This window comes from Camelina sativa, chromosome 18 (assembly GCF_030686135.1).
Source record: "Camelina sativa cultivar CO46 ecotype springtype chromosome 18, ASM3068613v1".
Classification (NCBI taxonomy): Eukaryota; Viridiplantae; Streptophyta; class Magnoliopsida; order Brassicales; family Brassicaceae; genus Camelina; species Camelina sativa.
This window is the reverse complement of record NC_141897.1, coordinates 21,760,004-21,780,095: the sequence shown is the minus strand read 5'-3', so window position 1 is coordinate 21,780,095 and position 20,092 is coordinate 21,760,004. Positions and strand designations below refer to the sequence as shown.

General features: G+C 37.5%; 5 protein-coding genes and 1 pseudogene across 28 annotated transcripts; 2 read left to right on the top strand and 4 right to left on the bottom strand.

Annotated features, from left to right (window-relative positions):
* Positions 1-925: 925 nt before the first annotated feature.
* Positions 926-5,642, bottom strand: LOC104762553 (putative methyltransferase PMT26). Of its 2 annotated transcripts, XM_010485872.2 has the most exons (10): positions 5,236-5,638; positions 3,652-4,755; positions 3,423-3,572; positions 2,936-3,206; positions 2,696-2,806; positions 2,442-2,616; positions 2,078-2,350; positions 1,756-1,950; positions 1,424-1,681; positions 926-1,165 (listed from the first exon to the last, which is right to left on the bottom strand). In XM_010485872.2, the coding sequence occupies exons 2-9, from the start codon at positions 4,711-4,713 to the stop codon at positions 1,453-1,455; spliced, it is 2,466 nt and encodes an 821-aa protein (XP_010484174.1). In that variant the 5' UTR covers positions 4,714-4,755; positions 5,236-5,638; the 3' UTR covers positions 926-1,165; positions 1,424-1,452. The 2 variants fall into 2 exon arrangements, with proteins under 2 accessions (XP_010484174.1, XP_010484172.1); XM_010485870.2 differs by lacking the exon at positions 926-1,165 and having other exon boundaries at positions 1,231-1,681; positions 5,236-5,642.
* A 1,254-nt stretch (positions 5,643-6,896) lies between these two features.
* Positions 6,897-9,358, top strand: LOC104762552 (protein trichome birefringence-like 14). Its single transcript, XM_087499867.1, has 4 exons — positions 6,897-7,170; positions 7,513-7,760; positions 7,879-8,074; positions 8,243-9,358. Exons 2-4 carry the CDS (start codon positions 7,604-7,606, stop codon positions 9,108-9,110), a joined length of 1,221 nt encoding a protein of 406 aa, XP_087355993.1. The 5' UTR covers positions 6,897-7,170; positions 7,513-7,603; the 3' UTR covers positions 9,111-9,358.
* Positions 9,359-9,437: 79 nt separating this feature from the next.
* Positions 9,438-13,412, top strand: LOC104762548 (uncharacterized). Of its 22 annotated transcripts, none has more exons than XM_087499883.1 (13): positions 9,438-9,682; positions 9,794-9,908; positions 10,005-10,166; positions 10,406-10,443; positions 10,556-10,637; positions 10,783-10,846; positions 10,958-11,368; positions 11,568-11,678; positions 11,758-11,836; positions 11,964-12,476; positions 12,597-12,757; positions 12,911-13,063; positions 13,154-13,412. In XM_087499883.1, exons 1-7 carry the CDS (start codon positions 9,488-9,490, stop codon positions 10,980-10,982), a joined length of 681 nt encoding a protein of 226 aa, XP_087356009.1. In that variant the 5' UTR covers positions 9,438-9,487; the 3' UTR covers positions 10,983-11,368; positions 11,568-11,678; positions 11,758-11,836; positions 11,964-12,476; positions 12,597-12,757; positions 12,911-13,063; positions 13,154-13,412. The 22 variants fall into 22 exon arrangements, with proteins under 22 accessions (XP_087356009.1, XP_087356006.1, XP_087356007.1 ...); XM_087499880.1 differs by having other exon boundaries at positions 11,938-12,476; XM_087499881.1 differs by having other exon boundaries at positions 11,938-12,476; positions 12,597-12,860; positions 12,942-13,063.
* LOC104762549 (3',5'-bisphosphate nucleotidase 2-like) lies at positions 11,070-13,040 on the bottom strand (annotated as a pseudogene). The gene is made up of 8 exons (XR_015589257.1): positions 12,975-13,040; positions 12,766-12,840; positions 12,568-12,641; positions 12,269-12,474; positions 11,975-12,188; positions 11,801-11,890; positions 11,547-11,700; positions 11,070-11,359 (listed from the first exon to the last, which is right to left on the bottom strand). The product of XR_015589257.1 is annotated as a 3',5'-bisphosphate nucleotidase 2-like (transcript).
* Positions 13,413-13,833: 421 nt separating the features above from the next.
* On the bottom strand, positions 13,834-16,479 carry LOC104762547 (putative 3'(2'),5'-bisphosphate nucleotidase 3). The gene is made up of 8 exons (XM_010485866.3): positions 16,042-16,479; positions 15,531-15,606; positions 15,364-15,437; positions 15,059-15,264; positions 14,687-14,900; positions 14,484-14,573; positions 14,249-14,402; positions 13,834-14,172 (listed from the first exon to the last, which is right to left on the bottom strand). Exons 1-8 carry the CDS (start codon positions 16,105-16,107, stop codon positions 13,982-13,984), a joined length of 1,071 nt encoding a protein of 356 aa, XP_010484168.1. The 5' UTR covers positions 16,108-16,479; the 3' UTR covers positions 13,834-13,981.
* Positions 16,480-17,618: 1,139 nt separating this feature from the next.
* Positions 17,619-19,853, bottom strand: LOC104762546 (3'(2'),5'-bisphosphate nucleotidase 1). The gene is made up of 7 exons (XM_010485864.3): positions 19,551-19,853; positions 19,224-19,299; positions 19,022-19,095; positions 18,718-18,923; positions 18,290-18,605; positions 18,041-18,194; positions 17,619-17,953 (listed from the first exon to the last, which is right to left on the bottom strand). The coding sequence occupies exons 1-7, from the start codon at positions 19,770-19,772 to the stop codon at positions 17,784-17,786; spliced, it is 1,218 nt and encodes a 405-aa protein (XP_010484166.1). The 5' UTR covers positions 19,773-19,853; the 3' UTR covers positions 17,619-17,783.
* Between the last annotated feature and the right edge of the window lie 239 nt (positions 19,854-20,092).

The window sequence follows — 20,092 nt, the reverse complement described above, 5'->3', positions numbered from 1 at the left end:
TTTTAGGAAATATTTTATTTAAATTTTAGGATAATTACCATGGTACTGATTTTCTATGCAACCGATTTTAAAGTTTTACAAGAATAGAACTCTTAAGATTTGTTTGTTTGTATACTTGGATGTTTTATGGTTCAATAGCTGTTAGGGTTCAGATTCGATTATATGGTTCTAAGAGGGTTAGACTTTATTTTACCTTTCACCAATTAGGGTCTGACTGGTTTTGATCTGGGAGCTAAAGACCTCAGATTTCACTCACGAACCTCGATCAGAACCGCTATCAACCCAATCCTCGTACCACTCTCGAACTGCTCTCGGACTGCTCTCGGACAGATCCTCGTACCGCCTACGTACCGCTCTCGGCCGGAACCGCGAACTGCTATCGTCAGGAACCGCGAACTGCGAACGTCAGGAACCGCGAACCGCGAACGTCAGGAACCGCGAACTGCGAACGTCAGGAACCGCGAACTGCGAACGTCAGGAACACGCCTTGGTTTCGAACTCGAACATAACTCGGATAAAACTCAATCTTCGAACAGGAACAGGACCGCGGACGATGGTGGATTCCGAACAAGAAGTAATCGCCGAGAGTTTTGGATTATCACCGAGAGATCTCCGGACTTTGCCCTGGAACTTGCCGCGTACTGGATCCAAAACGGACGGAAGCTGATCGCCGGAACTTGCCGCGTACTGGATCTTCGAACATGAACTTACCCCGGACTGGCCGCGTACACGGACGGAAGATGATCGCCGAATTTGGGCGGCGGTTTTTAGGGTTTTAGGGTAAGAGATAGAGGCGGCGGTCGATTAGGGTTTTAGGGTTTTAGGGAGGAGAGAAACGGCGGCTGCCTTTAGGGTTTTAGGGTTAGGGTTTTCTCAGCTGGCCTTAGAGGCTATCGTGCTGATAACGTGTTATGAAACTAGAGAGTTTAGGGGACGAAATCTCTTGTTCTCATTAATGATAATCGAATGAGGTTACATATATATAGTAGAGTACAAGGGCTAAAGCCCATAAAGCAATAGAGTACATAAGAAAGGCCATGGGCCGCGAAGCAATGGCCGATGGGTCGTACATGTGCGGACAGTAAATGGGCCGTAAGGCCATGTCCTAACGGACTGTGAGCGGGCCGGTCCATGGAGTCCACAAGTGTTTTACAACAATAACTTCCTAATAAAATATACCCGAAGTTAATACCAATCAAGCAAATAGAAGAAACCAAAAAGAGTAGTACATTTAAAACTGTAATCTAACTTTACCAAAGAACCTCAACAAAGTTCTTCACCTTCGAGAACATAAAAAATGTGCAAATAGTACAAACAAATGACTCAACTCAGACTCGACGCTAAAACAAAAAACTTCCTAATAAAACGACCCAAAAAAAAGAAAAAGATGACAATGAGTTAATAAGAGTGTGTTTATACGTACAAAAAGAGTGGGACTTGAAGTAAGTCTTCTCAAGCGATGGCGTAAGTGAGAGTTTCTACTTCATTGGGTCGCCAAAATGACTTTTGAACAGCGAGCAAACCTTCTTTTTCTTTAGAATAAGTCATGCGAACTTCCCATTTCATTGCTTTCACCATTGCTTCCACTTCCTGTATTGTTTCCGCATCGTCCCGGACTATCAGTTTCCCTTCTGGTCTCAAAACCCGATCCACTTCCGCTATCACCGCCGTTAGATTGCACCTGTAAAGTCGAATAAGAGTTTATTATGTTTCTATTGTTTGAAACAGAGATTCTCTCTTTCTTACAGAACAAACCTTTGTTTGAGTTTGGAGAAAAGATGGTCGGCGTGAAGAAGATCGTATGATCTCGGGTAAGTACTGAAAGATTCACACCAATCGTGGTAGATGCCGAAGAGTCCTCGTTCATAGATTATTGCAAGTGTGTCTGGTGAATCTATTGGAACCACATTCATGACCCACACTTTCAAATCTCTTAGCGCAGCCGCAAAACTGCAATAAGAGAATCAACACAAACATTAAAGATGCAGGAAACATCAATACACTGTTTCTTGATTGCCCGTAAATTATCTAGATACGCATGAACGCAGTAAGCGTAAGCAAATCATGTTTTACTAACCCTCCATAAACAGCTCTCATGTCCATCACATTTCTAACAGATGCCCAGTTGATTCCTAAACCTTTAAGGTATGATTTGGTCACTACGCGTTTCCAGTGCTCATAATCAGCACTGAAATCCTCTGGTGCTGCTTTTCCGTAAACTCCAGTTTGGGAACTCGATAACCAGAACGGTGGTTTCTCTAATCTCGCTGGCCATTGCTCGGGCCACTGAGATCCACGTTGCGTTTTGTCTTCTGGCGCGGTGTGCATGCATGCTTGAAGCGGCACTTTCCTACAAAAACCACACGACAAAACATGTATTTGTAAACGTAGACCGCCAATTTTTTAAGCACAATTGCAAAATAAGTGAAAAAGAAATATACCAAGATGCATTTGGATCATCAGAGTCGGCACAAATTGGAGGTTGCGGTTCTGATCTCTTTGTGTAGCACTCATTTGAAGTTGGCTTTCTGTAAGTAGCAACACCTACTCCGTTGATAGTGTCTTTGTTAATAGATACAAGTTCCCAGCACATTTTCTTAATGAGTTCACTCATAGCTGCAAAAGTCGCCAACATGAGGTGTGAGAAAACATGCTCCAATGCAATTATATAAGAAGCATAACGTTTTTTTACAACCTTTCCAAATTTCAACATCTTCGGTCTTCTTCTGATAAACTGGAGTAGCAGACCACACAAAGAAACCACCAGGTCTCAATACACGGTTAAGCTCTAGAAGGAGTTTACCACCTGTCATGTATTATGCACACAAATATTAGAAACAGATAACAAAAAGTTTGGCGAATCAATAGAAAGAGATGTTTAAGATCCAGGAGTTTTCCATTCAAAGACTACATCTATCGTGGCTATGCTGCTAACCTTCAATGTGCCATGGCACTCTACAGCGAGCACAATGAACTATGTCAAAAACTCTGCCGGGGAAAGGTAGCCTTGTCGTGCCCATAACTGCAGAAATGGCAGGAATACCCCTCTCAAGAGCAAACTGCACTTGAGCTTCATGTTCATCTTTAGGTGCCAGGGACATAGTGATCACATCTCTGTCAAAGAGGAAACCTCCAAAGCTTGCAACACCACATCCAACATCCAGGATCACACGAGAGCGATTACCCCATGCAATAGCAGGGACAGACTGAAAGCAAATTTTCATCAAAAGGGGAACTTCATAAGTACAAATACTACCCATAAAGTAATCAAAGTACAAACCAATACAGGCTTTTTAACAAAATAAGGGCGTAGAAAACAAGTGGTTGCGTAAAAGAAACATGGGTATGGGTTATAAAACGATTATAGAAAGCAGCTATCCAATTCAGACTTTCTAACAAATGAATTACATCTGAATACCAACCTCCTGTATGAAATCGATGTAATGAAGAGCACCATGCTTGAATTGGGTTCCTCCACCAGGAAAAGTTAGATACTCACCGGTAACTTTAACCCAATTTTGATGTCCCTTATACTCAGCAAGCTTGGTATGAGGAACGTTGGTGTACCAGATCTGCATAAATGAAAATGGTGGTATAAGGTTCTTTGACGTTTAAAATATCTAAATGGGAAAGTGAACAAATTCAACAGACCTTTTCTCGACTTTTGGGCCACTCAATTGGCCGCTTGTATCCTTCAGGCAAAGGAACAAGGCAGGTGGGTGGGCTGTCTGGACAATGCCTCTCACGATGCTCATAATGTTTAGTACTCGGAAGACTCCTAATGGCTTTCACATTATCGAGACACGGAATGTAATCAGGTCCAGCTGTTGTATTGCATAGTGCCCATTTGTAATCAAGTTTATCCCCAGAACCCTTCTGAGCTTCTTTCTCATTTTTGGACTCTGTTGCCTGGGTTGAAAATGAACCATTTTGTGTCGTAGTTTCATTCAGTAGCTCTAATTGTGCCCCAGGAGGCGAAAGATCACCGGAGGTCTCGTTTTTAGGTTGACCCTCTTGCTCTACTTGAACATCCACATTTGTCCCAGTGTTTTCCTTGTCAGTCTTGGTTTCAGTATCTTCGTTGCCAGTTTTGGTTTCTTTATCATCATCACTGGATCTTTTCTCACCGTTATCAGACTCAAACTGCTTTTGGTTTTCACCATCCTCACCCGACTCGTTATCCTCGGTTTCAGGTTTAGTTTTCTTTTCATTTGTGTCAGGATTGTCTTCATCTGGGTTGTCTTTCAAATCTTTCTTCTCATCTGAATCACCTCCTCCATCACCATTTTCTGACTTGGAGTCATCTTTTTTATCTTCCCCACCTTGGGTCTCAGTTTTTGTCTCACCGGATGGAGTAGACTCTTCTTTCTTCTCCTCTTCCTGGTTCTCTTGTCTACTTGAGCTCTCATCCTCTTTGGGCAAGCTTCCATCACCATCTCCTTTTTTATCCTCATTCGGTGTTTCACCAGATGCGTCTTCAGACTTCTGACCATTGTTGCCCTCCTCTGCAGGTGGTGGGGTCATCTGTTTCTTTATCCCATCTTTGTTGTCCAGAGAAACCTCATCAAAACTCTGAGCAGGTCCAACAGAAGATGATGTCATCATCCAGATCCCGACTAAGCATAGTGCCACGAAAACAACTACTGTCACCGTCGAGCAATAGTTTGACGAAGGCCTCCTGTTATCTATCCTAGTATACCTCGGTTGCGCCATGCTTCTGATTTGAGAAACAGAAGATAACAATGCGTGTACCGCCTACACGAATAGAGAAACAAAGAAATTGGATGTTAGACGAGTAATAAGATCTCTATATCTATCATATCCAAAGACACAGCAGATCATATTTCTTGAAGATGCAAGCATATATGAGCTCGATTATGTCTAACTTCAATCCCAATTACAAACTCGTTATGATTTGAGTTCTGGATAAGAGCAAAAAGCTAACAAGGCGGATTTGGTATGTAATTACACAGATGGGAACGAAAGGTAATGTTCAACAGATCTGCTTAAATACACTAGCCATTAAAGTTTAACCCAGATTACAGACGAGCCATCAAACGAAAGAAAAAAAAAATCAATCAACAGATTAACGAAGAGAAAACAACAGATCCGGAACAGATCTAGGGTAGAACCACAATTATTCTTCTAACATCATCGAGATCATCACTAAGCAGCAACATAAGGTTAACAAAAAAAAAAAAAAAAAAAAAAAAAGATAATGTACGTAAGGCGGACCTGATACAGGCGAGAATCAATGAGAGGACGAAAGAAAGGGATGAGAATCTGAATCTCAAATTCGAGCTACGGACGGAGCCATTTTGATTCACTTTCTCGAGAAAATTCGAATGTCACGGGGGGTATGCTGAGAGATGAAGGAGATAAAAAGAAAGGTGTGTGTATATATATACATTAATTACATATATAGAGGTTAAATTAAATTTCAATTTATTTGTTGATCTTTTAAGATTTCTTTGATTAATCCACAATAAAAAGAAAAAAAATTTCTTAATTAATGAACAAATAAATTTAAGAATTATGGGGACAAAATTAAAAATTAAATTTAAGAATTAGGGGACAAAATTAAAAAAAAAAAAAAAAAAGAGGCTTATATTTAGATGGGATTTGTCATCATCACAATAAGCGGAGAGAACTACGGAGTAGCCGTCAATTTAGTAGTGGTCGAAAAATCTCTAATTACTTTGATTATAATTAAATTCGTTTTAGTCAATTGCTTAAGACCTTGGCATTTTATTTTTATTTTACTAATTAGAAATTAGAATTAAGCATATATCATCATGATATATAAATCAAGTTGTTGAGGAGTGGTTACTACGACATGGTTTTTTTTGTTTGTTTTTGCAATAGTTACACTTTCATATACTTGTTATAGCTATCTTCAATCTCAATCCAACGATTTATTTAACTTGATGGGAGGGACCAAATGTTTTTAATTACAATCAAAACCCTCTAGTTTCCTCTATTTTTACTCATCTTGGAGAGTTGGAGAAGTTAGAACTACCGAAAACCATCGTTTTCATTTGTCAACTACTAAATAACACATCTAACTTTTTGATGTACTTGAATATACAAAAAAATGCTTATGATTGAGACATGCATGTACAAACAAGTTAATAAACGAAGTACCAGTCTTAGACATTGAACACAACATGTCTAGTATATATAATTGAGAAGAATTTAATACACTAGTTTGTTTAGTTAAAATTATTCTACTTTTTAAAATTCACGGGAGTGTTGCCGGAACATCTTAAATGCGATATTAAGAAATTGAACGATGAATGTTGCAGTGTCGGTGTTAAAGTCCACGCCTCCGAGAAGTTTCCAGCATGTCAACGTAATCTAACTGATGTTTTACCATAAAAAAATTTAGGCGATGACAGTAATATTGTTTTAACTATGCATCAAATATGAAATAACGAAATATAGTGGAATCAGGTTTCCAAAACGTATAAACATGAGTAAGTAGTATACTATTTTAATATCCTATGTTTTCGAAGTTTAGTTACGTTGACAAAGTGAGGTCAAAAAAAAAAAATTTACATTGACAAAGATGAATAGTTAAAATTTCGTGATGACAGTAATATGTTTTAACTATTCCTTTCAACATTTTGTTTGATTGGTACTGAACCATTGTGTTCCATTATGGTACGTTCTCTTAGCTAGTAGCATCTTTCTTTTGTTTTTTTTGTTTCCTTATTCGATTGGTGTTTTATTGTTTAAAGTTATGATGAGATTTATTTTTATTTTTATTTTAATTGTTAACTAGTTAAACCATCCAGAAATTAACGCATCTAGATTAGTAGATTTAGTTTACGTATCTATTTACTTTTGCATTTTTTGCTGGGAACATATTTAAAGCGTAAAAACAAAAAGAAGATGAAGCACCAAAATTAATTACAACAACTTTATTATTGCGCCGAAAATTCAAGAAGGGCAGCTAAAAAAAAAAAAAAAAGAACAAACACATCAAACGTTGAATAATACGATGAGTCACTCGGTACTGCGAAATTGATGTATTTGTATATTGAGGAACATGTGAAAGATCCAAAATTTGGAGGTGGATTCGTAATTCCCAGATCTCTCTCCCTACACTTCACTGCTCTCTCTCTCTCTCTCTCTTGGAAAGATCCGATCATCATCAATCGTTTTCTGGTAAATCATTCTACCTTCTTTCTCGTTTAAAATTTGGAAATCACGCACGAGCTCCATTACCGCGACTTTGATTTTTTGGGTTTAAGAGTTAAAAGCGTTTTTTTTTTTTTCTTTTCTTTTCCATGGGTTAGTTTAAATTAATTTCCTGATTTTGTTTTGTTTCCTGATTTGGATGACTTCGGATTGAAGAAGAAACTATCATTAAACACACATCGACGTTACAAGTTCAATTGCCAAAATTAGGGATTTTGATTGTTACGTTAAAGATAAAAAAAAACCTTCTTTTTGTTTTGTTTTTGCTTTTGCCAGATTCAATGACTGACTAAGATATTGTTGTTACAGTTTGTGACTGGTCACTTCAACAAACACTGCAATAACAATTCTTTGTTGAGAGAAGAGAGTTGATGTTATCTCTGGCATTCACTCTAATAAGATGTTTGGTGGGAGAAGTCACATACTCAAAGGGAGTGTATCACTTGCCTTGGTTATCCTCATTCTTTTTGTTGTGATTCTCCTTGTTTCCGAGAAAAACCCTCTTCGCACTTCTTCTCTCTTTGACATAAAAAGTCAGTTTTCACCTTCTTCTTCAGGTATTTTTTTATATGCTGTTCCTAGCTCTTAGTATTCAGTTTTGGTTATTATGTTCCAAACTTTTTGATCTCTTGTTATCTTAAGATATTATAGTCCTGTTTTGGTTTTCTGTTTCAGTTTGTAACTTTGCAAAGGGGAAATGGGTTAAAGACAGGAAGAGACCATTGTATTCTGGTTTTGAATGTAAACAGTGGTTATCAACCATGTGGGCTTGTAGAATTATGGGCAGACCTGATTTTTCATTTGAGGGTTACCGGTGGCAGCCTCAAGGTTGCAACATGCCACACTTTGACAGATTCACTTTCTTGAGAAGGTATGGTATGGTAGCACACTGTGACTTTTAAGTTATAAACATTCTTGAACCATTTCTTTTCTGTAATGTGATGTAAAATTAGATTGGATTTTGTATGAATGTATTGTACTGGAGCAGAAATATCTCAGAATTGCTTATTGCAACTCTTTTTTTTTGTTAATTTCTCAGAATGCAGAACAAGACGATAGCATTTATAGGAGACTCATTGGGACGGCAACAGTTTCAGTCCCTAATGTGTATGGCCAGCGGTGGTAACGATAGCCCAGATGTTCAAAATGTAGGGTGGGAGTACGGTCTGGTGAAAGCCAAAGGAGCTCTCCGTCCTGATGGTTGGGCTTATCGGTTCCCGACAACAAACACGACAATCTTGTATTACTGGTCAGCTAGTTTATCTGATTTGGTACCGATGAACAACACTGATCCACCTCGTCTTACTGCAATGCATTTGGACCGCCCACCAGCATTCATGAGAAACTACCTTCACCGTTTTGATGTATTGGTTCTAAACACCGGTCACCATTGGAACAGAGGTAAGATCGAAGGAAACCATTGGGTGATGCACGTAAATGGAACACGGGTCAAAGGTGAATACCTCAAGGATATCAGAAACGCAAAGGATTTTACAATACACAGCGTTGTGAAGTGGCTCGATGCACAGCTTCCGTTTCATCCACGGTTGAAAGCTTTCTTTAGGACGATATCTCCGAGACATTTTAAAAACGGAGATTGGAATACAGGGGGAAACTGTAACAACACAGTCCCTTTGTCTAGAGGAGGCGAAATCACAGACGATGATGGATCTATAGATACGACAGTTGAGAGTGCTGTGAATGGGACTAGGTTAAAGATTCTTGACATAACTGCACTTTCTGAGCTAAGAGATGAAGCTCACATCTCAGGGTCAAAACTCAAACCCAGAAAACCAAAGAAGGCGAGTAGTAACGTGACTGCAACTCCAGTTATCAACGATTGCTTGCATTGGTGCTTACCTGGGGTCCCTGATACTTGGAATGAACTTTTCATTGCTCAGATTTGAAGTCTCCAAACATCACAAAAGTTAGTTCACAGGATTGTCTCTGTTTTGATTCTTTGTTATAGAAAGATTTTTTTAATTCTTTCTGGGAGAAGAAGAAAAGGTTCAAGCCAGTTCTTACAAATAGGGGTTTTAGAAGGTTTTTGGAACTGATACATTTTACAGATATATATGATTCATATGTGTAATGATTACAAAACAATCTGTTTTTTCTATACATGAAACAGTAAAACAAATCTTTTTTTTGTTAACTGAAAACCCGGTACGATTTCGGACGGTTAAAATTAATTATTGAAATTGGACCGGTTTACGGAGTAGATGAAGAGAAGACTCGTTAGTACTCTTATGTCAAAAATTCGTCGTCTGAATTTTTCAAAAAGATGGCGAGTTTCGAGAAATTCGAACCCATATTCGGAGAAGTAGTACCCGAACGATCGGATCCGGGTTCGGGTCTTCTCCGACGATGTCTCTTCCACGTCTACGCTTCCGATTCGTATAACTTAACAGTCCATGTCACTGACTTCGTCTCCGGCGTCTGGACGACGATCCTCTCCGTCTCGAAGCTAGATGATATGGTTCGTTTACTCCTTTCTTTTGTTTTCTGCTGTGGATGAACAAACCGTTGATTGATCAATTTCAGTGGTTGCTCTTGAATTTTTACTTCGCATACTTTGATTTGAAAACAGAGGGATACTGTTGGGATTGGTGGTTCGTGGTCTGAGTTCGTCGATTATACTGTAGCTTCTTTGAAATCAGACAATGTGAAGCTTCTTCTCCTTGGACCAAATTCAGTTTCTAATGGTAACTGTTTTCCTTGAGCTTATGTTTAATAGTTTGCAATTCATTATCTGTGTTGGTATTCTTAGTTTTGTGTGTTTCAATCACATAATTTTGTAGGTGTTGAGATTGCGCGATTAGTTTCTCAGAAGGCCAAAGGAATGCCTCGCATAATAGTACCTCTAACAAAGATGGTGGACTCATCTGCTGCTGCTAGTGAGGCAATGGCTAATCTGTCTTTCGAGTTGTTCAGAGCATTCAAGAGCAAGCAGCACCTACAAGGTATAAGAATTATTACAATATGAGGTAATTTGGCTGTTCTTGCGAATAAAAGACCAGTCACTCTTCATAGTATTAGAGAACGCTTATTTACTCTATCGAATGTGCCATTCATGTGCTACAATATGGGATCTTTGCTTCCGAGGCTGGATTTGTTTGGGAAGATAGTGTTAACCGTAAATAAAGGGAATTGGTTTTTAACTCTAATGTTTTGTCCTTGTACACTTTATTTGTTCAATCAGGAGAAGTTAGTTCGTCAGCTGCAGCAACTCATGAAAAGGTATCTTTCGTCTGGAAGTTCTAAATGGTGTTTCTCTAATCAGCAGTTCTTAACACTGCATCAGTACTCGGTTCTTACTTTGGTTGACTAATCTCATGTGTATTGTGATCAGGATAAGAGGGACGGTACCTATAACTTCTCTGGAAAGTTAGATGTTATGGCTCCATCAACAGATAACCAGCAAGACTCTCCCGGTTAGTCATGGTTTAACCACATTTAGTAATATATTTTCAACTCTTTTCCCCAGAAAATCTTATATGTAAACAATAATCAAAAGTCTTATATGTATTCAATGATCATCAACATCACCGTATTTATCATTGTATCATTTGGTTGCAGCCAAGAAATCTGCCCGAGAAGCTAACACAGCAAAACCTGTTAAACGAGTTCCTGCTCACCGAAGGTATATACATATCATATCCTATTTAAATCTCATGCAACTTCCATATTAGTAACGAGTTCCTGCTCACTGAATCGCCTGGGATGTATGCTTATGCTGATGATAATTTCTCAGGTCCTTTTTTCTCCTCTTTTGGTGATTCGATTTTGTTAAAAGAATCTGTAAGGGCAACGTAGATTCCTTGTGGACACATACTATAAGCAATTTTTAAAAGATGAAATAGAAATAAAGTTGAATCTTCCTTGGTATCATTTATTCATTCATATCTGCTGTATCAAATTATATGAACTAATCATTTACACCACATACCAGTTCAGACCAATACAAATATTATACAGTTTTCAGTTGTGTCTCAGAAATATAGATTCTCCTCTTCCATAGATTCTCTAACTGCCTTCAAAATCCATGGCTTGAGTTCCTTGGTGGTAACTATGATCCCTGTCTCGTGAGCAAGATACTTTCCTTTCGAGAAGTCTAGAGATTTGCCTGCAGCATCGCACACTACGCTTCCAGCTTCTGCACAAGGTTATTTTGTTCACTTCTGTTTATTAATAATAGTCATCTCGTAGTTTTAATTATACATTAAAAGTGACATAAGTGGGTATTAAATCTAGATCCCTTATGTGCTTGGTAAACTAGCGAGCAACCCATTGCGTTGTAATGTGCATTCAGGCCAACAGCTTTTTTACATTGAAAAGGGTACCTGTGGTGATGATTGAACCAGGAGCATGGTCCCATATACACTCGCGGTATCCACTGAGCGTGAAACGCAAGTATATTTCTGCGTCTCCGCGGGACAAAGCTGCATACTTAGCTTGGCTATCGATCCTTACAGGTAATGCTTTGATCCCGAGTTTCTACTCTAACCGTAGACAGATTGTCTTAGTAGTAAGAATTCCACTTGGTTATTATAGCCTACATAAGAGCAGACTGTGATAGAAAGAATAAAGATGTTACCTTTGCAATGGTACCATGGATGAGAATTGGTTTATGGTATGATTCCAAGAACTTGGCTTCTTCGAGATTCTCATTGCTACTCACTTTCACCTGTCAACATAGCTTTCACTCTCTTTAACACTACCAGACAATCGCAGATTTATCATGGTTGAGCTTTGGATAGGTAAATGATACCTTCTGTGGCGGAGAATTTCCTTTGAGAGGTTGCACGTAAGTCCCTGAACCCGTTGTAGCAAAGAAAAGGCAGCCAACATCTTCAGGGGAAGAGTTATCCGTCTCACAAACCGCAGAAGCCACGGGAAGATTTGGGCAAGCCATGACACCGAGCACCACTTTGCCTTCCACAAGCAAGGCTAATCCCACGGCGTATTGCTCTCCTTTTACAAATCTAAGAATGCAGAGAAATTCATTAATCCGGTTTCTAAGGTAAAGCATAGTGAAAGCACACAGATTACAGAGATTTGTTACCCTTTGGTTCCATCTATAGGGTCAAGAATCCAGTGGCAGCCGCTACAACCGCCTTCTGATTTACCGCAGTCTATAGCGTTTAACACATCATCTGTGGATAGAGGAGAGCCAGCGTATGATTCCTCAGAAGCTAGAGTATCTTTCACAAGCTTAGTAATAACTTCTAGGAACTCCTCACTTCCCTTCTTTCGCAGATCTCCAAATTCCTGTAAGAAATTTTCCCAGACATAAATACGATAAAACCCGAGTAACATCTACGCTATATAACCTTGGATAAACGTGTTTCTGAGTAATTTCACCTCTTCAGCTACTAATGACAGTTTTTCAGGTTGGAGCTCCCTCTCCAATACAAGACTAACAACAGCTTGCGAGCCTGAAGAAACCATCCATAAATGGGAGAAGTGAAGACATTTTCTTGATTGATTCTAGAGAGAAGCCGAGACTAGCAAACAAGAAACTTGAATTTGAATGGGTAAAGCAAACGACGAGGTACAAACCGTAATCAGCTGAGTAACCGGACTTCTATCGGATTTACTCCATACTTGGGATTGCAGCAGAGTCTTCTGCACCTCCTGATTCATTACATTATAAGGTTTGTTTAGTTTCAACGATTCATATAAGCTCCATGCTTTGATTTTCTAGGTCCAAATTGTTACGGTATATGATGGTATAGTTCAATGGTGGATGAGAAAGTAGTCGTCGTTACCTGGCTGAGACAAGCAGCTAGAGAGACGGCTTTCTTTGCAGCGGCTAGCTCCTTCTCATAAGACATTGAAAAGCTTCAAGACTGTATCTGTATGTATATAAAAAAAGCTTATACTAGTATGGTTTTATTTAGCCAATTTATAGTCATTATTATTCTATATTTGTGCATGTCACTGGCAGATGTTATAATCCAAGACTCCAAGGGAGAACGTAGAAGTAGTCAACACTGATATAAAATAGAGTTTCGTGCGAGACGGAGTTAGTGTTGCAAACCGTCTTCCACGTAATGCCAGAACAAGTTGACGTTTAAAAAAGAGGAAAATTAAAGATAAGAACTTACAGAATATGTAGACGTAATATTATACTATATTATCATGTAGAATATTTCACGGATTTTTGTATCGATTTGCATATTGTAATAATAATAGTCGTTAGAAAACAAGAGTGATCATCATAGTCCATAGATCGTTAAACACTAAACAAATTGGATACCTAATCAATACACTAATAAGCTCTCTCTCTCTCTCTCTATATATATATATATATATGATTTGTTATTTGATATATTATATAAGAAGACGAAGTTTCGTGGAAGATTCGACCGGAGTGTAAATCATTATCATAATTGTGAAGTGTTCTTCTTCTTAATTTGTGTTAACTCTTTAAGAAAGAAAGGTCTTTTCATTTTGTCCTTTTTATATGCGACAGAGAAAGGCATCATCTTTTTTCTATTGCCGAATTAACTAAGTCACGTAGCAATCAATAGCTACGTTTCACAATTCTTACCAAAAACATTTCTAAATAGATTCAAAAAATAAACTTTAATAAAGTAATTCAACGAGCTTTCTTAACACCAAAACTTAAGATAAATTAGTGTTTTCTTATATATCATAGGTGAGATATTTCTTTCTTTTTTTCAATAAATAGACTGTGTGAAAAGAACACAGATACAGACAGAGTATATATACCCAAAGACAACAACAATAATAAGTATATTACAGTTGCGTGTTAGTGAAGTTTCACAGAAGCAGCTTTCTCTTCTTCCTCTTCTTCTTCTTTAATTGATTCTCTTACTGCTTTCAAAAGCCTTGGCAACAGTTTCTGCGTCGTTACGACAATTCCTCTCTTGTAATCAAGATACTTGCCTTTCGAAAAGTCCAACGGATCCCCAGCTGCATCCGTCACTTTTCCTCCCGCTTCTGCAATTTCACACAAGCATTAGTTTGATCATTCATTCATGAATCAAAAGCTATGTAGATAAGAAGAGCTCTTTACCTGAAACGATGATTGAGCCAGCGGCGTGATTCCATATTGATTCGGGCCTTGGTTTGCGAGTAAACCTCAAGTAAACCTCTCCATCTCCTCTAGATAAAGCTGCATACTTTGTCTGACTGTTTATCTTGATTGGTGAGTCTTTTATCCCCAGTTTCTGTCATCAGGAGAAAACAGAGTCAAAATCAGACCAAATTAACAGGACGATATATACAGAATTGTAAGGAAGATGTTTTACCTTAGCAATGGTGTTATGGATGGGGACAGGTGTGTGGTATGACTCGAAGAAACACGCTTTCGCGGGATCATCTACGCTGCTTACCTCTACCTAATAGCGCATATTGATCCTTTCTTTAGCAATATATATATTTTGATGTAAGACATATTGAAAAGGTTTGCTGCTAGTAATACATCGAAACAGAGTGGTTCTGAGTGATTTACCTTCACAGGAAGAGAGTCAACACTGAGAGACTGGACATAAGTCCCGGTGCCAACCGAACCATAGAAAAGGCAACCAACTTTTTCAGGTGAAGATTTGAGTGTGTTACCAGTAGTTGATGAAAAAGGAAGCTTAGGACAAGCCATTACACCAAGTACGACTTTGCCTTCCACCAACAATGCTAACCCTATTGCATATTGTTCTCCTCTTATAAATCTACATATTGGAATTTCACGAGTAATGTGAATAACAAAGGCAAGCAAAAAAGATACTACAGTTTCTGAGATTGATCAGTCTCTGAAATGAAACGAGAGATAAAGTATTGTGGTTAGGGAAATATCAGTAACATTTTGAGTAATTGAGGGGGGACTCACCCTCTAGTGCCACCAATAGGATCCAAGATCCAATGGCGACCCTTAGGACCACCTTCTGATTTACCACGGTCTATAGCATTGAGCACATCATCGGAAGACAAAGGAGAAGCAGCATATGATTCATCACTTGCAAGAGTATCTTTCACAAGCTCTGTAATGCGAGCCAAAACATTCTCAGCAGCAATCTTCCTTAGCTCACCAGAATCCTACACACACATAAATTATATAAACAAAATCAGCTTATAACTTCATTCAAGAAAAAAGAACCTGCAATGTTTTTTTTTTTTTGCATTAGTTTTGGGCACCTCTTCAGCGACTAAAGAAACAGGTTCATTCTTGAGTTCCCTTTCTAGTACAAGGCTAACCACCGCCTGCGAGCCTGAAAAATAAAAGAACATGTCTTTGTTTTCATTCATAAGCCAAGAGACAGATATGAAATTGCAAGAAGAAGAGGAAGAAAAAGAAAAAAAACCATAATCAGCAACAGTAACAGGACTATCATCAGATTTGTTCCAAACGTCAGTTACCAACAGAGATTTCCTCACTTCCTGTTAAAAACAACAAGCATAAAGCAAAGACATTTCACTTTTGATTAAAAAAAACCTGACTCATCAATTCTATGAGATGAGTTCGTTAGTAGAAGTAATAGTAGTAATAGGTACACAAATCAAAAACCCATTGAAAACTCAGAGATATACAACAAGATTGAAAATTTCAGATCCCCATTTTCATTTTGTGATAAAATCAGATTCCGGATATCAAACCCTAATCAGAAAAATACTCAAACTCAGTTGACAGTTTCCAAGAAACAACAACATTTTTCTTACTCTCTACTTTATTTTATTTATCTCCACAGAAAGAGTTTAAAGAAAACATCTAACTTATCACGAACACACAATCTCCAATGTCAACGAGCCAAAAAAAAAAAAAAAAAAAAAAAAAAACTAAAAATCGAGAGGAAAAGGAGTGGTGAGAGATCGTACGTTGCTGAGACGAGCAGCGAGAGAGACAGCTTTCTTTGCAGCAGTAAGCATTTCATCGTAAGACATTGAATGAACGAAGTTGAAGAAGAAATAAGGAATGAATAAAATTCTCTATAAGAATCGATTTATTTGATAAAACCTCTCTCGCGACTCTGAAGCAACTTCTTCTTCTTCTTCTTCTTCTTCTCAATTTGTTTGTTTTTTTTTTTTTTTTTTTTTTTTTGTATTAATATTGTTTCTTGGTTTATTTATATAGTACGTATAGATAATAATAATTTTTTATTGAATTTTTAGTTTTTTTTGGTAAGGTTATATAATAAAATAATAAAGATGTTGTTCCAATCTCTCTACCGTTGTGGAAAAGTAAGGCTATAGTAGTCTCCTACCGTTAAGAGAGAGAGACAAATGAAAGTTTCATTCACCCAAAAAAGTAAGATTATTATTATTCTTACTTTTTTTTCTATAAATTTAGTATAATTTTATTGTATTCTGCAGATTGTCTTTTTTATCTTAGTAAGTTATAAAATCCAAAAGATGAAAAACATAAATAGATAAACAATCCAAGAATGAATTTTGGGCCAATAGGAAGATATTTTTCCTTTCAAAGAGAGATATTTTTCTTTATATTTTTTTTAAAGATATATATTATTATTATTTTTAGATATTTTTCAGTAGTAAATATTGTAATATTTGCTTCTTTTTTGGAGGTGAAATTCTTACAAAATACTCTCTATGTTTTACAAAGAATGTCATTTGACACATTCCACAAAAATTAAAAAGCTAACTGTTGAATCATTCATGTTTGCTTTTATTTAATAAGTAGTTAATGATTTAATTTTAATGAAATAAGTTTTGGTTTTAGGACTAAATTAGAAAATTTATCATTAAAAGACACATTAAAAATATAAAATGATATTCTTTGTGAAACAATTTTTTTTCTCTAAAAGACATTTTTTTGTAAAACAGAGTAAGTATAGTTTATGATTGTTACTTTTCATTTCTACATATCACCAAAATGATTATTTTTGGGTTCGTTGTATTTGTTTAACTTTAAAACAAACTTTTTTTATATGCTTTTAAAGACCGATAGGAGAATAGGTTCTCCCTCTTTTATATGCTTTTTAAGATAATTGTAAATGACGTGAGAACTTTTGTGTGGCTCCGTCTCGTCAAACCTTTAAGCTGAAAACAAACATGTTACACAAAAATATCATTAACATAAAAATATCTTTGATGAGATTTAAAATGAAATTATATGCAGTTAGTGTAGATTTGAGATTTGTAATCGTCCATTTTTTTTTTTTTTTTAGTTTGACTAGACCAGATAATGAAATAATTTACTTTCTCCTTCATCGTGAATGGGTATATTACTTGGGAATAAAATCTCGAATTTCAGCTTTTTATTCTTTTGGATTAAAAGTATTTTATATGTCACCAAACACTTAAATTATTTATTATATATATGGAAAGATTCTACTTACTTCGGTATTTAGATGAAAAGTAGTCTACGCGCTCTAGACACGTCGGTGCATTTAAACCTTAAAAGGCCTTTTCCGGCCCATATTATTGCCCCACACTATAGAACATTCTTCTGCCCATTATACTTAGCCCAAAACAAGAGATCGAAGAATTCTCACTTGTGTAACGCGAAACTATCATCATGTTTCGTTTTGGTTGGAAAGGAAGTGAAAACAACAGTTACTACTGGTAAAGAAAACAAAGAAGGACAGAAGAAAGGATCATCAGAGAGCTGACGCTTTCTCTTGCTCAGCTATGGACTCACGAACTGCTTTCAAAAGCAGTGGCATAAGCTTCTCATTAGCAACGATTATGCCTGTGTCCAAATCTAGATACTTCCCTTTCGAGAAATCCAGTGGCTTTCCCCCTGCATCCGTCACAATCCCACCCGCCTCTGCGCACGCAAACAAAAATTGCATTCATTATCAAATCACATTCTCATATCGGTGTTGTAACATATAGTAAAATATTTTTATGTTACCTGTGACAACTATAGCACCAGCGACATGGTCCCAAATCTTTTCACGGTATCCTTTATGAGGAAACCGTAAGTATATAGCTCCATCTCCTCTAGATAAAGCTCCATACTTTGCTTGGCTATCGATACGTACAGGTGGTGCTTTGACACCGAGTTTCTGTACATAACAAAAGATAATAACACGATCAAATGGATGCACATTTATATAGTTTGTTCACTAGGATCACTTGGCAGGACAGAGATGCAATTTACATTGGCAATGGAGCTGGATAAGCCGTGTAGAGAGTGAGCTCCTTCAAATGACTCGAAGAACGATGCTTCTTCAGGATTCTCAACCTTAGAGACTTGTACTTTGACGGGAGCAGATTTTGAACCTAGGAGCTGCATATATGTCCCTGAGCCAATCGTAGCAAAGAAGAGACATCCGATTTCATTGGATGAAGAGTTGTTGTTGTTGGCTCCAGCTATGGATGCTAATGGCAAGTTTGGACAAGCAAGCACACCTAAAACTACTTTCCCTTCCTCAAGCAATCCTAGTGCTACTGCGTATTGATCTCCTCTCAGAAATCTAATATGACCAAACAAGCTCAGTATCAGAAAATAACATTTGCTATGACAGTCAATCACTTTACCAATCATTCTTTGAAATAAGAAGAGTTGTAGATAGTTTTAAAACTTACCCCTTAGTGCCATCAATAGGATCCAAGACCCAGTGTCGACCATTTGGACCGCCTTCAGATGTTCCACAGTCAATGGCTCTTAGTAGATCATCTGTGGACAAAGTAGAACCATCAAACGATTCCTCGGTAGCCAAAGTGTCGTTCACGAGTTTCGTGATGCGCTCAAGAGTATCCTGAGAACCGTCTTTGCGTAGATCGCCTGAGTCCTATATAGATAATTTAAGACAATGCGAGTCCTAACTCCTAAGACATAAAGATAAGCAATGTGAGGGAAAACAAGCAAAGTGTTGTTAAGCTGTTTCACCTCTTCGGCCACCAATGATAAGGGTTCAGCACTGAGCTCTTTTTCTAACACTAAACTAACAACTGCTTGTGAACCTGAAACTCAACACAAGACATATTAAAAGCGTGAATATTTCCACCTCAAACTATGTGAAATTTCATTTACAATCTCAGTAAGATTCAAAGAGAGAAACTTTTATAAACAGGTACAGTTATAAGCTAACCATAATCAGCAACGGTCACTGGACTTTGATCAGATTTTGATTGAACATCTGATTGCAACAGAGCCTTTTGAACTTTCTGAAACAAACCCAAAGCATACAATGTCAGATTCTGTTAAAGAATCAAAGAAATGCAAAGAATCAAATGAATCATTACACTATATATCACTAGAACCTAACCCCAATTACAGATGCAATTACACAACATTTCAAACGAAATTAGGAAAATTACAAAATGGGTTCACTAAAGAATCAAACTTTAGAATCTGGGTAATGATTAATTTGGGGGGGGGGGGGGGGGAAAGCTGAGAAAGACGAAAGAACCCTAACCTGACAGAGACGAGCAGCGAGTGAAGCAGCTTTCTTAGCAGCATCAAGCTCTTTCTCGTAAGCCATCGATGATGAAATAACTCTGAGAGTAACAAATGAAGGAGGAGAAGACTTGATTCCGAATACAGAAACGAGACGGTTCGGTGAATCTCTAGGTCTCGTCTTTACTGATGCAAATGATTGAAGCGGAGCCTTGGCTATTCGAAAACAATTTATTGACATCTTTTCGCCTTTTCAAGAAGATAAATAAATATATGTCTTCACATTTTCTGATTTGCAGAGAAATTATTATTTTACTTTTCTGAATTTCCCATGTACACCCTTGTATTTATTTATTCTCTTAAGTGGAACCCTAAATTTTAAATATATCAGAAAGACCCAAATTAATCTGTTGGTTTTAAGGGTCCCTGTAGTACCAACTGAAAGAACAAGAACAAACGGTGAAAATCATAAAAATCAAAAACTTTAATGATGTTCGTAGATTGGTTGTTGAGTTTTGGGCTAAAATGGCTAAACTCGCACGTGGATGGTGTGATTGAAAC

What these genes read in the sequence shown, in the direction of transcription:
- LOC104762553 (XM_010485870.2), bottom strand. Translation starts at nt 4,713, where the DNA reads ATGGCGCAACCGAGGTATACTAGGATAGATAACAGGAGGCCTTCGTCA. An exon ending in ACATCGATTTCATACAGGAG is followed by an intron (nt 3,207 to 3,422) that starts GTTGGTATTCAG and finishes ATTTGCTTTCAG; the next exon opens with TCTGTCCCTGCTATTGCATG. An exon ending in AGATGTTGAAATTTGGAAAG is followed by an intron (nt 2,617 to 2,695) that starts GTTGTAAAAAAA and finishes CGACTTTTGCAG; the next exon opens with CTATGAGTGAACTCATTAAG.
- LOC104762552 (XM_087499867.1), top strand. Translation starts at nt 7,604, where the DNA reads ATGTTTGGTGGGAGAAGTCACATACTCAAAGGGAGTGTATCACTTGCC. An exon ending in GTTTTCACCTTCTTCTTCAG is followed by an intron (nt 7,761 to 7,878) that starts GTATTTTTTTAT and finishes TTTCTGTTTCAG; the next exon opens with TTTGTAACTTTGCAAAGGGG. An exon ending in AGATTCACTTTCTTGAGAAG is followed by an intron (nt 8,075 to 8,242) that starts GTATGGTATGGT and finishes TTAATTTCTCAG; the next exon opens with AATGCAGAACAAGACGATAG.
- LOC104762548 (XM_087499869.1), top strand. Translation starts at nt 9,488, where the DNA reads ATGGCGAGTTTCGAGAAATTCGAACCCATATTCGGAGAAGTAGTACCC. An exon ending in CTGCAGCAACTCATGAAAAG is followed by an intron (nt 10,444 to 10,555) that starts GTATCTTTCGTC and finishes TATTGTGATCAG; the next exon opens with GATAAGAGGGACGGTACCTA. An exon ending in TAACCAGCAAGACTCTCCCG is followed by an intron (nt 10,638 to 10,782) that starts GTTAGTCATGGT and finishes ATTTGGTTGCAG; the next exon opens with CCAAGAAATCTGCCCGAGAA.
- LOC104762547 (XM_010485866.3), bottom strand. Translation starts at nt 16,107, where the DNA reads ATGTCTTACGATGAAATGCTTACTGCTGCAAAGAAAGCTGTCTCTCTC. An exon ending in TCCATAACACCATTGCTAAG is followed by an intron (nt 14,403 to 14,483) that starts GTAAAACATCTT and finishes TCCTGATGACAG; the next exon opens with AAACTGGGGATAAAAGACTC. An exon ending in TGGCTCAATCATCGTTTCAG is followed by an intron (nt 14,173 to 14,248) that starts GTAAAGAGCTCT and finishes GTGAAATTGCAG; the next exon opens with AAGCGGGAGGAAAAGTGACG.
- LOC104762546 (XM_010485864.3), bottom strand. Translation starts at nt 19,772, where the DNA reads ATGTCAATAAATTGTTTTCGAATAGCCAAGGCTCCGCTTCAATCATTT. An exon ending in CCTATTGATGGCACTAAGGG is followed by an intron (nt 18,606 to 18,717) that starts GTAAGTTTTAAA and finishes TGGTCATATTAG; the next exon opens with ATTTCTGAGAGGAGATCAAT. An exon ending in TATCCAGCTCCATTGCCAAT is followed by an intron (nt 18,195 to 18,289) that starts GTAAATTGCATC and finishes TGTTATGTACAG; the next exon opens with AAACTCGGTGTCAAAGCACC.